Here is an 18,047-nt window from a genome sequence, read left to right as displayed (position 1 = left end):
ACCTCAGAGGCAGTGTGCTGTCCGTCTCCCAAGCTGATGAGCTTCAGCCCAGCCTGCTGACGTCTCCCCACACCAGTGTTGCAGCGTTTTCAGCTCGTAGCTGGGGTAAATCTAACAGCGGAGGAGGAGGAGGGTGGTGTTTCAGCCCTCCTCCCAGGAATGTTTTGTGGGGAAACAAGTCAGGAAAATTCTTGAAACGGGAGAGTTTTGCATCTTTGCCCTTGCTGCCTATGGACATCCCTTTGCCTCTAGCCACCATTTTCCCTGCTTTGCTTGCCTCCACATCCACACTGCTTTTGCCCCTAGACATCACCCCAGTCCATGCCTTAGCTTGTACCCCCAGTTTTTCCTGCTTAGCTTGCCTCCACATCCACACTGCTTTTGCCCCTAGACATCACCCCAGTCCATGCCTTAGCTTGTACCCCCAGTTTTTCCTGCTTAGCTTGCCTCCACATCCACACTGCTTTTGCCCCTAGACATCACCCCAGTCCATGCCTTAGCTTGTACCCCCAGTTTTTCCTGCTTAGCTTGCCTCCACATCCACACTGCTTTTGCCCCTAGACATCACCCCAGTCCATGCCTTAGCTTGTATCCCCAGTTTTTCCTGCTTAGCTTGCCTCCACATCCACACTGCTTTTGCCCCTAGACATCACCCCAGTCCATGCCTTAGCTTGTACCCCCAGTTTTTCCTGCTTAGCTTGCCTCCACATCCACACTGCTTTTGCCCCTAGACATCATCCCTATCCATGCCTCTTCCCCTAGCCATAACTCTGCCACCCCTGGAAACTCATGGTGCAGAAACTTTGGTTGCTGACTTTGAGGAACCCTTGGGTTTTGTAGATGGAACTCCATCAAAGGTCTGTGCAGCTCACACACCCTGCTCAAGATATGGTATTGTAGGGTTTCAGCGTGTGTGAATGACGGACAACAGCCTGTGTTTGGACAGATGTAGGCCTTGCTAGAGTGTTTTTAGGCTAGCAGCGACTCCTGTGCACTTGCAAAAGTGGGCGCACAAGCGCCGCATTTTCAACAGTAGCTTCGGTACATTTGGGTATGTTTTTAAAAAACTTTGCACCACTAGGTTAGACGTGGGCCAAACATGGAACGTGTTGGAGGCTGGCAAGCTCCAGAGCCGCTACCAGGTTCCAGCCATTATCACAGGCGTAAAAATGCCAGGCCCCAGGTGTAGCAGGGAAAAAAAAATGCCATCTCAGCCAGGATGGCATCCCTGACCTCGGAGGCACTGTGCTGTCTGTCCCCCAAGCTGATGAGCTTCAGCACCGCCTGCTGACGTCTCCCCACACCAGTGTTTTAGCGTTTGCCGCTAGTAGCTGTGGTGGAGGTTGCAGCGTCGTAGGGTTTCAGTCTACTCCTGCCATGAATTTTGGCCTGGGAGAGGAGATAGGCCACCCCAGTTTGCACCCGGGGAACAGACTCCACCACATTCACCCTGCCTGTCATTAAAGATAAGCACTGCAGCATCCCTGATCACAGGCGCTTGTCCAAGTGTCGGTGGTCAAGTGGACCTTGCAGCAAAGCGCGGAACTAAGGGCCCACCTGATGTTGAGTGACACGTGCTGGTGCAAGGCGGGGACGCCACACCGGGAGAAGTTGAGACGGCATAGTGAGGTGCCACAGTTGCCATCAGGTCCGGGAAGGCGGGAGTTTCAACAAGCCGGAACGCCAACCTCTCCTGGGCCAGCAGTTTAGCGATGTTGGCGTTCTAGGCTTGCGTGGGTGGGTGGTTAGCGGTGTATTTCTGCCGGCGCTCCAATGTCTGAGAGATGGTGGGTTGTTGTAAAGAAGCGCCTGATGGTGCCTTTGATGGTGCAGGAGAAGGAGATAAGACAGAAACAGGGGAGGATGAGGGAGAAGTCAACAAAGTGGCGGAGGCAGATGAAGTGATGTCCTGGCTCGTCCTCTGGAGTGCATCGCCAGCACTGTGAGCAGAGGCAGTGGCATGAACGGCGGGCGACGTTTGTCCTGCCGTTGCTGCCTGCCACTGATTCCATTGCTTGGATTCCAAATGACGGTGCATTGAAGTGGTGGACAGGTTGCTCTTCTCAGGGCCCCTACTCGATTTCGAGAGGCAAATTGTGTAGACGACACTATATCTGTCCTCGGCGCATTCCTTGAAAAAACTCTACACCTTCAAGAAACGTGCCCTCGATGGGGGAGTTTTTCTGGGCTGGGTACAAAAGGGAACATCTTCGGACATTCCGGGTCTGGCCTGGCTTCGGCAAAGCAGCTGACCTCTGCCTCTGGACATGTCTCTGCCTCTAGCTACCCTTTTTGGTGCTGCACCTGCCTCAACATCCACACTACTTTCCCAGCTTGACATCTGCCTTGTCCAGGTGGGGTCGGTGTCCTCGTCGTCCACCACCTCCTCTTCCAACTCCTGTCTCGCCTCCTCCTCCTGCACAATGCGCATGTCAACTGGCTGCCCTGACAGCAACTGCGTCTCATCGTCGTCGATGAGGGTGGGTTGCTGGTCATCCGCCACCAAATCGACCGGAGATGGAATGGAGGAGACTCTAGTGTTTGAGCATCTGGACACAGATACTCGTCTGTTAGGTCCGTGGAATCGCGAAATGGAGGGGCAGGTTGCGGTACAGTCAAAGGAAGGGAGAACAGCTCTGGGGAGCAGGGACAGTTGGGGTTATTGTTCTGAGAAGATTGGGAATTTTGGGTGGAAGGAGGACAAGACTGTTGGGTAAGAGGAGGTAGAGGCTGACTGGCTGGTGGACAATGTGCTTTAAGCGTTATCCGACAGCCATTGCAAGACCTGTTCCTGGTTCTCGGGCCTACTAATCTTTGTACCATTCAGAATAGTTAATGTGGAACTTTTGTGCAAAGCGCAGAACTTAGGGCCCGCCTGATGTTAAGGGACACACGCTGGTACAAGGCTCAACTCACCCTAAGTGCCAAAAACACTGCTGGTGCAAGGCTCTACTCATGCCAAGGGCCTCAATCTCTGCTGGTAGCTCAGCTTAAGGTCATGTAACTTTGTTTGGAAGGGCTCATGTTAAGGGCTAGAAAAGTGAATTTTGGAAGGTCTTACCACATCACACACACACACACACACACACACACACACACACTCAAAATGACAGTTAAGGGTGAGGGCTTTTGGAATTCCCATTGCCTATTCCATTTGTGGTTGTCATGGGGAACGTGATTTAAAGGGGTGGTTGTTACTGTTTGTTGAGCTTAAATTGGGGTTTGTGTCCATCCATTTGGGGAGTAAAGAAGGTTTCCAGGTATTTTCCCACTTTGATAGAGGTTTTTTTGAATGTGGAAAGTGTGTAGTTGTTAGGCAGTGATGTTGGGGTAATAGAGGGTCTTTGGTGTGTTAGATGCCCCCAGGCATGCTTCCCCTGCTGTCCCAGTGTCATTCCAGAGGTGTTGGCATCATTTCCTGGGGTGTCATAGTGGACTTGGTGACCCTCCAGACACGGATTTGGGTTTCCCCCTTAACGAGTATCTGTTCCCCATAGACTATAATGGGGTTCGAAACCCGTTCGAACACACGAACATTGAGCGGCTGTTCGAATCGAATTTCGAACCTCGAACATTTTAGTGTTCGCTCATCTCTAGACATTATCTATAGGGTGGGTGCACTACAACTCTCAGCAGCTCCAGAGCATCTGGAGCTGCTGGGAGTTGAAGTAATTGAAAGATTTGGGGGCAATAAAATCAGTTTTTTGCAGGTCTGGCCTCCGCTCCAAAATGCAGCCGCCATGCTCAGCGTCAGGGCATCAGAAAAAGAGCTGCGGCTGGATTGGCTAAAACGTTGCTATGCTACAGGGGGCGGGCCCAAGGTCCGGGACATTCTCCCGCTGCTGCGCTACAGCCATTTTTATGTAGCATAGCACCGGGCGGCAGCTTAAACAACCTCCTCTGACCTGGGGCCTGGGCAGTGGGCACGATCGAAATGTCAGGGCCCCGATCAGTGCCCGTCCCCCAATCCAGCCCTTGGACTGCTTCTGCTGGCGCCAGGGGCCGCCCCCCCCACCCCCCACCCCCCCAATTTTTCAATTTGGACAGGCCCCTGACGCCAGTAGCGGTAGTACTGCCCTATCGGTGGCCCTGGGTAAATTTGAACAAAGATAGAGGTAGTTGGAGGGTGAACCTGTACCAAACGTACCAGAGAAGCAGTGGAAGATAAGTAGCTCCAGAGCTGGTATAGAAATGTGAGGTTTGGGTTTTTAGAGAGCTGAGCTGACTTTGATGTGGGCCACAGGTTCTATGGTAGGGATGGACTGCATATCAATGGATGGGGACAATACATGTAGAGGGCATGGGACTACTGCCTGGTACTGAAAATATGTTTATAATATGGGACAGTAGATGACCATGATGCTTGAAGTCTAGGTCTCAGATCAATGTTCGGTTTGGGAAATATGGTCAACATCTGGTCATTATTTCACAATCTTGTGAAGACAGCCTAAATAGATGAGGTAGCAAAACATAATGAGGTCATTGATTTGGGGACTTCAGTTTATTATGTTTATTTTTACAATTTTTCCCCTTAAAAATTCAAAACTTTGCAAAAAAAAAAGTAATTCTTGGTGTCACCATATTCTGACACCTGTGATTATTTTATATTACCAATGATCTGTGCCTACTCGTAAGCCACCATTCCACATCTCCTGGTCAAGAGACTCCAGCAGTGCCTCCTGGCATTATCTTCTGTCCCTCTATCCACCACTCTTTTGAATTTATTTTATCTCTCTGTTTCCCCTGGCTGCTGATTTGCAGATTAAGCCCCTTTTTGGGAGCTATTTATTTATTTATTTTAATCAACCTCCCCCATGTTTTTTTTTTTGCTTTTTTGTTTGTTTTTTTTGCATCCCCGAGCTTTACTCAGTGACCTCAGTTACTGATTGGACCTCTGCTCAATTATTTCTTTTTTTTTGGCAGAGTTTTTATTTTTTTTCCCTAATTTCTACTTAGAATTAGTTGGAATGGTGATACATCGTGTAAGGTGTTGAAAATAATAAAACAAAAATGATAAATGTAAATGTAAATGAATATCCAACAGAGGTCAGATCTGGATCAGGGTTTGGAATGGTTCTCAAAATCAAAGTGGAAAATCAAATAACAGGCAGATCCAACTTTAGTGGAAATGCCTCAAGACAAGGAAATAAAGATCAGTAGTGTGTGTGGCCTCCCTACAAAATCTGGGCATGTTCCTGATGAGGCTTAGTAAAGTGTTTGGCCTCCACGTGCCTGTATGACCTCCCTACAAAACCTGGGCATGCTCCTGATGAGGCTCAATAGTGCGTGTGGTCTCCATGTGCCTGTAAGATGAACTCCCTGCAAGGCCTGGGCAAATTCTTGATGAGGCTCAGTAGTGTGTGTGGCCTCCATGAATCTGTATGACCTCCCTACAAGGCCTGGGCATGCTTCTGATGAGGCTCAGTAGTGTATGTAACCTCCACGTGCTTGTATGACCTTCCTACAATGCCTGGACATGCTCCTGATGAGGCTCAGTAGTGAGAGTGTGGCAGCTGTGGCCAAGGGATCGGTTGAAGCATGTTCTGCTGTTGTGGCGTCCTGCCAGCTGTCACAATTTCCCTGTTGCTGGAAGTTCGGCGTAGCAGGACTTGGCTTCTTTGCAGCTGGTGGGCATGCTCGATCTGCTCTGAGCTGCAGAGACTGTCTCTGTGAGACGACAGAGTTCACCCAGTTGGTGAAGTAGGCCGGCAGTGACGCTTACTGACGGTGTTTGTTCACACCAGGGTGGGTCTGCGGCTCAGAGCCCAGTTGGGCTCCGTAGATTATTGTTTATTTAGTTATCTTTTTTTTTTTTTAGTTGACCTGATGATCATAACACTCAGTATTGTGTGTGTGGCCTCAGTGTGCCTGTATGACCTCCCTACAACACTTGGGCATGTTCCTGATTAGGCGATGGTGGTTTCTCCAAAGGGATCTCCTCCCAGACCTGGATTAAAGCATTAGTTGACTCTTGGACAGTGTTAGGATGGGGTCCCGCAGATTTGCCTTCCGGCGCACAGCGCCATCTGAGGGCCAATCCAACCCTCGCTCCCGGCGGCGTGCAGTGAAGTCTTTGGAGACTAAGACTCAGTTTTCTCCGACTGAGCATGCTCGGACTTTTTGGAGCCGCTCACAGCCTAAGTGCCAGTTCTCCCCGACTGAGCATGAGCGGTGAGGTCATGGCCACCGCCCCTATTGGGCGGGGACTTCCCTTTAAAAGGAGTGAGTCGACGCCCGCCCGGCGCTCACACTTTATCTGAAAGTTACCAGACCTAATGACTGTAGTCCCAGGGAGAGTCTCCAGTGTTCAGGCAGGTTGCAGTGTAGGGTGCTACTAGATAGACCAGTAAACCCTGAATGACTGACAGCTCTACACCAAGGCCTGGAGCAATAGACATTGTTCCGGCCTGTGGAGCTGCAGCAGGTGTGGTTTCCCAGATAGCCATGCTCGCCTTGCCTAACATCATTGGAAGCTCCTAGCGGTGTGCAGGAGCTCTCCTAGCTACTACAGGGTCCTAGGTGTTTGCCTCCTCCTAGCTGTGTGCAGGAGCACCCCTAGCTATTACCGGGGATTATGTTTGTCGCTGACCTAGGGTGAGTGTTAACCCTGGGCAGCTGTCTTGTATTTGCTTTCAGCCTGTTCACATTGGGAGCTGCACTGTCCGTCACTCAGTGAGTTAACTGGTGAACGTGTGTTGCTCCCAGTTCATACTGTGCTGTACCGCCATACTGTCGCATACAGACATACAGCCGCCCATAGGGCCTGTGGACCTCGCTGCAGTGCCTTTGCAGCCCAAGAGGTTCTGCGGTTTTAAAAATATTATTTTTATATATATACCCAGAACCATAACATAAGTGTGAGCCAAGGTCTTGCTGCTATGTCTGAGCACGCGCAGTTGCAGCGCTATGTGCAGCAATTAGAAGCTCGTCTGCAGTCGCTGGAGCAGCGAGCACCAGCAACAGGGGATGCCCCCCTTACTGCACAGTCGCTGGCACAAGCCTTAGCCCAAACACCATCGGCTACTGGCGCAACCCTCCGTCTGGCTCTCCCCAATAAATTCTCAGGAGAGTCGAGGGAGTGTAGGGGTTTTATAAGCCAGTGTACAATCCATTTTGAGGTACAGCCGGCCGCATTCCCCACTGAAAAAAGTAAGGTGGGGTTTGTAATCTCCCTTCTGGCAGGTCGGGCCTTGGAGTGGGCTACGCCATTGTGGGAGCGGGGCGACCCTGTCACTACATGCGCCGTAACATTCCTAGGGTCCCTGAAACAGGTCTTCCTGGGTCCACGGGTCACTTTTGACTCGGCCCTGCAGCTACTCGACCTAAGCCAGGGTTCGGGCCCCGTTAGTACATACGCAGTACAATTTAGGACACTGGCATCCGAGATCGATTGGCCGGATAAGGCCTTGGTGCCAGTGTTCTGGAAAGGATTGGCCTCCCATGTCAAGGATGCTTTAGCAACCCGGGAGGTTCCCCTGACCCTAGAAGCGCTAATCGCCCTGGCCACCCGCATTGACTTGCGGCACAGCGCACGGAAACTGGAGGTGGCGACCAACCGAGCCCGTATCCGTTTGGCTCCCATATTCCCCTCTTCCAGTCCTCCAGCACGGCCAATAGAGGGTACCCCTGAGTCTATGGACATTTCTCGCGCCGGAGCCACGCCCCGGCGTCCAAGGCGAGATTATGTATGTTTCTCCTGCCGCCTGCCAGGGCATCTCTCATCTCACTGTCCTAAGGGGCAGGGAAACGCCAGCCGCTAGTATCCATTGGTGGGGGATCACTAGCGATGTCTATACCGCCCACCAAACTAGTTTTCACTGTTCTTCTAGTGGAAGGTACCCGCACGATATCTGCCAAGGCGTGTATAGACTCAGGAGCAGACGGGGTGTTTATGTCTTCTGAGTTTGCATGCAAAAAAGGCATTCCGTTGGTGTTTCTTCCTCAGCCAATTAAGGTGCGAGTCGTGAATGGCTCCATCTTACCCGTTGAAATCACACAACGAACGGTACCGCTAAGCATGTCCCTTCCATCTAGACATAAGGAGACCATTTCATTCTTGGCCCTGCATGAGGGTATGGATGATCTTCTCCTGGGGCTCCCGTGGCTTCGCCAACACTCTCCGCACATTAATTGGGTCACTGGGGAGATATTGTCCTGGGGAGAGCACTGTCACCAGCATTGCCTGTTACCATCAGAGCAGGTCACTCTCCAACCCGTGATGCCCGACCTCTCGGGCCTGCCACCCCAATATTCTGCCTTTGCGGATGTGTTCTCTAAGAGGGCAGCGAAGAGTCTGCCACCTCACCGCCCCTATGACTGCCCCATAGAGTTGATCTCTGGAGCTGTACCTCCTAGAGGTCATGTGTATCCATTATCGGTACCTGAGACTGAGGCCATGTCAGAATACAACAGGGATAACCTAGCCAGGGGGTTTATCAGGAAATCAGCGTCACCAGCTGGCGCCGGTTTCTTCTTTGTAGCCAAGAAGGACGGCTCTCTACACCCCTGCATTGACTATTGGGGTCTAAACGCTGTCACAGTGAAGAATAAATGCCCTCTTCCCCTGATCTCTGAGCTGTTTGACAGGTTACGTGGGGCTACCGTCTTTACTAAATTGGATCTGAGGGGGGCGTATAACCTGATCCGCATCCGTGAGGGGGACGAATGGAAGACCGCATTTAACACCCGCGACGGCCATTATGAGTATCTTGTGATGCCTTTTGGCCTGTGCAATGCCCCTGCTGTCTTCCAAGATTTCATGAATGATATTTTCCGGGATCTACTCCAGATCTCAGTCGTTGTATATTTGGACGACATACTTATTTTTTCTGCGGATCTCCGCACATATAGAGCCGCTGTCGCTGAGGTGCTAAAACGCCTCCGTGCAAATCGGCTATACGCCAAGTTAGAAAAATGTTTGTTTGAACAGTCCTCTCTGCCTTTTCTGGGTTACATCATATCTGGCACAGGTCTGGCCATGGACCCCTCCAAGATGTCCGCAGTCCAAGAATGGCCGGAACCCCGCTCACTGAAGGCCATCCAGCGGTTTATGGGGTTTATTAATTACTACCGTCAGTTTATTCCCCATTTTTCTACTTTGGCGGCACCGCTGGTGGCTCTTACCCGTAAAGGCATGAACCCTAAGGTTTGGACTCAAGAGGTGTCGAACGCGTTCTCCACCCTTAAGTCTCATTTTTCACGCTCTCCTATTCTGCACCGACCAGACTTGGATAAGCCCTTCTATGTGGAGGTGGATGCTTCCTCGGTCGGCGCGGGAGCGGTTCTGTCACAAAAAGACACACAGGGAAGAAGGCGCCCCTGTTTCTTCTTTTCCAAGTCATTCTCCCCCGCAGAAAGGAATTATTCGATAGGGGATCGTGAGCTACTTGCTATGAAGTTGGCTTTTCAGGAATGGCGACACCTCTTAGAGGGATCCAGACACCCTTTAGAGGTTTATACCGATCACAAGAACTTGTTGTACCTCCAGACCGCCCAGCGGTTAAATCCTCGCCAGGCTAGGTGGTCTCTTTTCTTTTCTAGGTTTAATTTCACCCTTCATTTTTTGCCTGGGGAGAAGAATGTGCGAGCGGACACTCTCTCCCGCTCGTCTGATCCTCTTGATGAGGCCACTGAAACGGAGCGTCTCATTATTCCCTCCGAGAGGGTTCGGGTGGTCTCTCCTCTATCCCAAGAACGGGGGCCGCCCGACAAAACTTTTGTGCCATCTGATAGGCATCGGGAGATGCTCACCTGGGCGCACTCCTCACGTATTGGGGGACACTTCGGGAGCAGGAGAACGCAGGAACTCCTGGGCAGATCCTATTTCTGGCCTGGAATGGCTCGGGATGTCAGGGAGTTTGTGCGGGCATGTGTGCCCTGCGCCCATAATAAGCCCTCTAGGGAGTTGCCCGCAGGTCTGCTTCAGCCCCTTCCAGTCCCTGATAGACCATGGGATACAGTGGGGATGGATTTCATTGTGGACCTGCCCCTCTTATCTAGCCATAGGGTCATTTTGGTCATTACGGACCACTTCTCCAAGATGTCCCATCTAGTGGCTTTACCCAAGTTGCCCACAGCTAGGGAGTTGGCGCAGCTCTTTGTCACGCATGTCTTCCGCCTGCATGGCATGCCCGACAGAGTGGTGACTGACCGGGGTACCCAGTTCTCAGCCCGGTTCTGGCGAGAACTTTGCCGTTTGATGGAGGTCGAGCTCTGTTTCTCTTCGGCCTATCACCCACAGACTAATGGTCTGGTGGAGCGCACCAACCAGTCACTGGCGACGTATCTTCGCCACTTCATCTCCGCTCACCATGACAACTGGGCATCTTTGCTCCCCTGGGCAGAGTTTGCTCTCAACAATGCCCTTGCGGATGCCACAGGGAAGACCCCGTTCCTCCTAAACAACGGGCAACATCCACGGGTACCGGTCCCTTTTCCTGCGGAGTCCCTGTTGCCCGCGGTGAGGGAATGGGCCACGGAGGCTCGATTCGTATGGGACTCCACGCAGGAGGCTCTGTCGGCTGCTAAAGAGAGGATGCGAACCACGGCTGACACTCGCCGCCGTCCCGGTCCCTCTTTCCAGCCTGGGGATCGAGTGTGACTCTCAGCCAGATATATTAGGTTGAAGGTAGCCTCAGCTAAATTCGCCCCACGCTATGTGGGTCCTTTTGAGGTTGTCGCCCAGGTGAATGCGGTCACTTATCGCCTTAAACTCCCTCCTAGTTGGCGCATTGCAGACACTTTCCACGTCTCCTTATTGAAGCCCGTGCACACTAACGCCTTCTCCCCTCCTATACCCTCGGAACCTGAATCAGCAGAGAGCGACTTCGAGATCGACTCCATTCTCGATTCCAGGGAGGTCCGGAGACAGAAATTCTACCTGGTCGACTGGACAGGTTTCGGGCCGGAGGATTGGTCTTGGGTGCGCGCAGAGGATGTTGACGCACCAGACCTTATTGCGGCTTTTGAGGGGGGGGGCGCTGGGGGGGGGGGGTAATGTTAGGATGGGGTCCCGCAGATTTGCCTTCCGGCGCACAGCGCCACCTGCGGGCCAATCCAACCCTCGCTCCCGGCGGCGTGCAGTGAAGTCTTTGGAGACTAAGACTCAGTTTTCTCCGACTGAGCATGCTCGGACTTTTTGGAGCCGCTCACAGCCTAAGTGCCAGTTCTCCCCGACTGAGCATGAGCGGTGAGGTCATGGCCACCGCCCCTATTGGGCGGGAACTTCCCTTTAAAAGGAGTGAGTCGACGCCCGCCCGGCGCTCACACTTTATCTGAAAGTTACCAGACCTAATGACTGTAGTCCCAGGGAGAGTCTCCAGTGTTCAGGCAGGTTGCAGTGTAGGGTGCTACTAGATAGACCAGTAAACCCTGAATGACTGACAGCTCTACACCAAGGCCTGGAGCAATAGACATTGTTCCGGCCTGTGGAGCTGCAGCAGGTGTGGTTTCCCAGATAGCCGTGCTCGCCTTGCCTAACATCATTGGAAGCTCCTAGCGGTGTGCAGGAGCTCTCCTAGCTACTACAGGGTCCTAGGTGTTTGCCTCCTCCTAGCTGTGTGCAGGAGCCCCCTAGCTATTACCGGGGATTGTTTGTCGCTGACCTAGGGTGAGTGTTAACCCTGGGCAGCTGTCTAGTATTTGCTTTCAGCCTGTTCACATTGGGAGCTGCACTGTCCGTCACTCAGTGAGTTAACTGGTGAACGTGTGTTGCTCCCAGTTCATACTGTGCTGTACCGCCATACTGTCGCGTACAGACATACAGCCGCCCATAGGGCCTGTGGACCTCGCTGCAGTGCCTTTGCAGCCCAAGAGGTTCTGCGGTTTTAAAAATATTATTTTTATATATATACCCAGAACCATAACAGACAGTCTGTGGTTCGACGTGTTGTTAGCGCATGGAACGAGACATGATGTCCCAGATTTGCTTTATTGGTTTAAGGTCTGGGAAGTTGGTAGATCAGTCCATAGCATGAATGCCTTCATCTTGCAGAAACTGCTGACATACTTCAGCCATATGAGGTCTAGCATTGTCATGCATCAGAAGGAACCCAAGGCCTACTGCACCTACATATGGTCTCACAATGGGTCTGAAGATCTCATCCTAGTACCTAATGGCAGTCAGAGTACATTTGGCTAGCCCATGAAGGGCTGTCTGGCCTTCCAAAGAAATGCCACCCCACACCGTTACTGACCAACTGCCAAACCGGTCATGTGGGAAGATTCAGGCAACAAATCGCTGTCCACGGCATCTCCATACTCTGTCACATGTGGTCACTGTGGACTTGCTCTCATCCACGTATAAAGTATATGTTTGGGAAACTTTTTCAAAACTTGAAATCTAAAAAAAAAAAAAATCCTGGTGCCATGAGAGTATGTATTATACAGGGAAATCTAGAGACTTCAGCGCTCTTCTTTCAGTTTAATGATGTACACAGGGGACTAATATATTATTCTGGTAACACAAGATCTGTATAAAGGAAGCTACCAGCATTACAGTTTGCTGTGCATTGGGTAGTCATCCTTGTAGGGTCACCATACTGTGACGAAAGGACTGAAGAATTCTAAAGATAATCTTAGAGCTTTCCAAAAGAAATATTTGGCAATTTGGTCAAAGAAAACCCAGAGAGGAGTTCTCCATAATGTAAGTCTTTCAAAAATATCATGAAATTTGTATGAAATGTCAAAAAGTTCTCAAACCTGGTGTAGTAGTAAAGAGCCAAGAGCCTTAGTCATTTGGTGTAAACCAGAACCTCAAAAGATAACACAGGAGGAAACTAAAATAGATATTCTAGCCTGGCAGCACAGTATCACACGTAGCCTTAGATACACCGGCTCAGCAGTCAGTCTAAAATACAAATCAAAAATTTTGTTTCATGTACTGAATGATATAACCAAATAAAGGTCTTTCTGTGTATGTTGGATTGAGATTTACTCATTGACTCACTATCTCATATTTCCTCTCATTCAAGACATCATCCGAAATTTGTGAGAAGATAATGAGTTTGTGTGTGGAATGTGAAGACCTCATAAAGGTTTCATAGAAGGAAGACCATCATGGTGGAAAAAGGTGCTGGGATAAAATAAGAGCGGTTAGTCAGTTTCCTGCCAGATGATTCTTATACTTCCTTTTTGTATCCATTTTCTTGTAAGTGATTTCCCCAATTCTACGCGGTTCCCTGTTATTATTTTATGATCCTAATGAAGATTTTGTGTTTCCAACATATGTTTTGTAACCCTTTGTAAGTGTTGTATAAGGTTCTTGTTGTTACATACCAGGTTCTTAATAAATATATATATATATATATATATATATATATATATATATATATATATATACTAGAGGGAGGACCCGGCTTCGCACGGGTATATTACATTTTATGTTTGTGTAGTGGCCCCATAAGAATTGTCCAGTTTTGTACTAGTGTATTTTGTATGTGGTTTGTGTGTATGTCCATAAGCGTCATGTGATTATGTGAATCTCATTTTGAATGTCAGTGAAAAACCTGTGATCAGTTGTTATGGATACCTGGAGTAAAGCTATATCTAATCCTTCCCCGTGTAGTACTGTATTTAGATGCAAGTATCCAATCCTTGTTGGTGTGGTACTTTGTGCAGATGCACATATCTAATCCTTCCCGTGAGGTATTGTGTGAAGAGGCGCGTATCTAATCCTCCAGTAAGTGAAACTGTGTGCAGACACGCGTATCTAATGATTCTGGCATGCAGTACTGTGTGCAGATGCGCGTATCTAATCCTCCCCCATGTGGTACTGTGTGCAGATGCACGTATCTAATCCTCCCCCATGTGGAACTGTGTGCTGAGACGTGTATCTAATTCTCTGGCATGTGGTACTGTGTGCAGAGGCCTGTATCTAATCTTCCAAAGTGTGGTACTGTGTTCAGATGCACGTATATAATCCTCCCCTGTGTGGTATTGTGTGAAGAGGCGCGTATCTAATCCTACGGCGTGTGGCACTGGGTGTAGACGCGCGTATCTAATCCTACAGCATGTGGTACTGTATGCAGACGTGTGTATCTAATTCTATGGCGTGTACAACTGTGTGAAGATGCATGTATTTATTCCTCTGGCGTGTGGATCTGTAAGCAGACGCACGTATCTAATCCTATGGCATGTGGTACTGTGTGCAGACCTGCTTATCTAATCCTCTGGTGTGTGGAACTGTGTGCAGATGCATGTATCCAATCCCCCGGCGTATGGTACTGTGTGTAGACGCGCGTATCTAATCCTCCAGCATGTGAAACTGTGTGCAGACGCACGTATCTAATACTACGGCATGTGGTACAGTGTGCAGACGTGCGTTTCTAATCCTCCGGCGTATGGAACTGTGTGCAGATGTGCATATCCAATCCTCTGGAGTGTGGTACTGTGTGCAGATGCATATATCTAATCCTTCCCCGTGTGATACTGTGTGTATAAACGCGTATCTAATCCTCTGGCGGTGGTACTATGTGAAGACATGCATATCTAATCCTCCAGCGTGTTGAATTGTGTGCAGATGTGCGTATCTAATCCTCCCCCGTGTGGTACTTAGAGCAGACACGCGTATCTAATCCTTCAGCGTGTGTAACTGTGTGCAGACGTGCACATCTAACCCTCGGTCGTGTGGTACTGTGTGCAGATCCACGTATCTAATCCTCCCCTGTGTGGTATTGTGTGAAGAGGCGTGTATCTAATCCTACGGCGTGTGGAACTGTGTGTAGACGTGGGTATCTAATCCTACGGCATGTAGTACTGTGTGCAGATGCGCGTATCTAATCCTACGGAATTTGGTACTGTGTACAGACGCGCTTATCTAATACTCTGGCGTGTGGTACTGTGTGCAGACGCGCGTATTTAATCCTCCCCTGTATGGTATTGTGTGAAGAGGCGCGTATCTAATCCTACAGCGTGTGGAACTGTGTGTAGACACACGTATCTAATCCTACAGCATGTGGTACTGTGTGCAGACGCGCATATCTAATCCTACGGCATGTGGTACTGTGTGTAGACGCGTGTATCTAATCCTATGTCGTGTACAACTGTGTGAAGACACGTGTATCTAATCCTCCCCTGTGTGGTATTGTGTGAAGAGGCGCGTATCTAATCCTACGGCGTGTGGTACTGTGTGTAGATGTGCGTATCTAATCCTCCCCCATGTGGTACTGTGTGCAAACGCGCGTATCTAATCCCCCCCCCCGTGTGATACTGTGTGCTGAGACGCGTATCTAATTCTCTGGCTTGTGGTACTGTGTGATGAGGCATGTATCTAATCCTCCCCTGTGTGGTATTGTGTGAAGAGGTGCGTATCTAATCCTTCGGCATGTGGAACTATGTGTAGACGCGCATATCTAATCCTACTGCATGTGGTACTGTGCAGGTGCGTGTATCTAATCCTATGGCGTGTACAACTGTGTGCAGACGCGCGTATCTAATCCTCTGGAGTGTGGAACTGTGTGCAGACGCGTGTATCTAATCCTATGGCGTGTACAAATGTGTGCAGACGCGCGTATCTAATTCTCTGGAGTGTGGAACTGTGTGTAGACGCCTGTACCTAATCCTTCGGCATGTGGAACCGTGTGCAGATGCACGTATCAAATCCTTCAGTGTGTGGAACTGTGTGCAGAAGTGCGTATTTAATCCTCTGGCGTGTGATACTGTGTGCTGATCTGTGTATCTAATCCTCTGATGCATGTATCTCAGTTTGGATATCAGTGTTGTATTGTGCATGTGGAGTGACCGTGTGTATTGCAGTTGGAATATGAGTGAAAGTCTTGCAGGTTTGTATTGGCTAAGGGGGGGGGCACTGTGTTTGAAATGCTGTATCTCAGCAACGGTACGTCCGAGTGAGTTGGAGTCTCATCTTAAACCTTCTCGGATATCTGAAGTATCTCTGTACCAAATTTGGTGAAGATCGGTCCAGTCGTTTGGTTTGCATTAGAGGACAGACAGACAGACAGACAGACAGACAGACAGACAGACAGACAGACAGACAAGAATTCATTTTTATAATATAGAGAGATATATTAACATGAAGTTCTAAAATCTTTTTCAAAAAATTCAAAAATTTGTATTTTCCTTTACTATGGTTTCTAGGAATCGGATGAGGCAATGGCATTTTTCTAAGAGGCAGTGACAATGAAACACAGCACAAGGAATGAAGCAGATTTCGGGTCTTATTCGCAAATCAGTAATTTGTTTGGTCTTATGCATCACTATCGCGCATAATGGTCAAGGTATGACGTTAGGATTTGTACCTGCTCTGAGGGTTCAGCCCGCTTCTGATATTGGCTTACAATCAGTGCTAAAAATCACTTACCAAAACAAGTATAGAGCTTTGCAATTGTGGTTTTGACATAATCTCGGTGTAAGATTTTCCCAAATCAGCCAATTTGCCCAAAGTTTGTCATATTTATATAGTTTTAGACTAGAATTTTCTAACTTACTCAGAAAACAGATATGGTTTAGTGAGATGGGGATGTGGCCTGAAGGCAAAAAAAACCCCCTCCAAATTGTACAAAATGTGATACATAGGATAAGGCTTAAGCTAAATCTGATCCAATGGCCTAATGGTTATAAAAATAAAAAAATTCAGAGATCTACTAGTTTATCTCCTCTAGATCAATTATCTTATTCAGTTCTAGAATAATTATTGCCCTTGTTTGAGTGTCGTCATAGTTTCCACCATTATGACTTCTTGGGAACTCCACATTTTGACCGCTCTATCTGAAATCAATTAACAAATTTTTATAGTTCTGTACGACTTAATTGTTAAGTTTTGTCACCTGTGTCCAGAATCCACAAATATAATGGAAGACTCAAATGGAACATCTCCAGTAAGATTCATCCTCCTTGGTCTGACCAATGTCCCGTATCTTCAGGTTATCTGTGTTTTTGTGTTCTTGGTGATGTATTTGATCACATTGTCAGGAAATTTTCTACTAGTCATTGTGGTGAGGATCAACTCAAAACTACAGACCCCCATGTACTTCTTCCTGAGCAACCTCTCTGTTATTGACATCTGCTTCTCTTCCACCATTGTTCCCCAAACCCTCATAAATACTATGTCCAGGGACAGAAGTATTTCTCTATTGGGATGTGCACTTCAAATGTACATCAGTCTGTCGTTGGGATCCACAGAGTGCATTCTGCTCGCCGTCATGGCTTACGATAGGTTTGTAGCCATTTGTAAGCCATTGCACTATAGGAACATCATGAGCAAGACACTGTGCTCCTGCTTAGCTGCTGGAACTTGGAGCATTTGTTTTTTGAACTCAGCCCTTCATGTGTCCCTCACCTTCCATCTACCCTACTGTAGATCCCACCATGTCGAGCACTTCTTCTGTGAGATGCCTCCATTCTTTCGACTGTCTTGTAAAGACACTTTTCTCAATGAGATCGTCATGTATATTGGAGCTGGGATCGTAGCCATGTGTTCTTTCTTCTTGACTCTTATTTCATACATCCACATCATCTCCACCATTTTGAAGATCCGTTCTTCACAAGGGAGACAAAAAGCTTTCTCCACATGTGCCTCCCACCTCACCGTGGTGTCTCTCTACTATGGCACCATTATGTTCATGTATCTGAGACCTCGCTCCACTTACTGGCCTGAGACAGATAAGACTCTGTCCATTCTATATACAGCAGTGACACCGATGTTGAATCCTATAATCTACAGTATGAGGAATAAGGATGTTACAGGGACAATAAGAACAAAGCTTATTAGACAACCATTAAACCAATAAAAGGCTTCCAATCATTGAACCCCTCTGTATCAGTCTATGCATCAAATGGTAAAAAAAAGGTCAATATCATATCAATATCAATTTGAAGATCCGATACTGCATAGGTGGTGAAATCGATAGTGTCTCTCAGCTGACCTTTGGAAGCCAAAAGAGTTGTCTATTTTCAGTGAGTGGAGCCAAATGGTCCAGGGTACTGAAAACAGTCAAAATTTCCATCACTGGTTTGAGCTCAGAATTTCCAAAAGTCCATTCCTTTGGAACAGCCTTGATCACAGCCAGCCTTCTCATTCAAAGAGTTTT

The 18,047-nt window shown here is 48.8% G+C and overlaps 1 protein-coding gene across 1 annotated transcript; it reads left to right on the top strand.

Moving 5' to 3' along the window:
• The first annotated feature begins 16,808 nt into the window (after window positions 1-16,808).
• LOC142214582 (olfactory receptor 5V1-like) lies at window positions 16,809-17,747 on the top strand. The gene has a single exon (XM_075283524.1). The coding sequence runs from the start codon at window positions 16,809-16,811 to the stop codon at window positions 17,745-17,747; it is 939 nt and encodes a 312-aa protein (XP_075139625.1).
• The last annotated feature ends 300 nt before the right edge of the window (window positions 17,748-18,047 follow it).

The sequence above is a fragment of the Leptodactylus fuscus genome, chromosome 7 (genome assembly GCF_031893055.1).
Source record: "Leptodactylus fuscus isolate aLepFus1 chromosome 7, aLepFus1.hap2, whole genome shotgun sequence".
NCBI lineage: Eukaryota > Metazoa > Chordata > Amphibia > Anura > Leptodactylidae > Leptodactylus > Leptodactylus fuscus.
The sequence above is the reverse complement of the archived record's forward strand: the minus strand, read 5'-3'. Positions and strand labels throughout refer to the sequence as shown.

Excerpts from the sequence above, each read along its gene's own strand:
- LOC142214582 (XM_075283524.1), top strand. The coding sequence starts at position 16,809 with ATGGAAGACTCAAATGGAACATCTCCAGTAAGATTCATCCTCCTTGGT.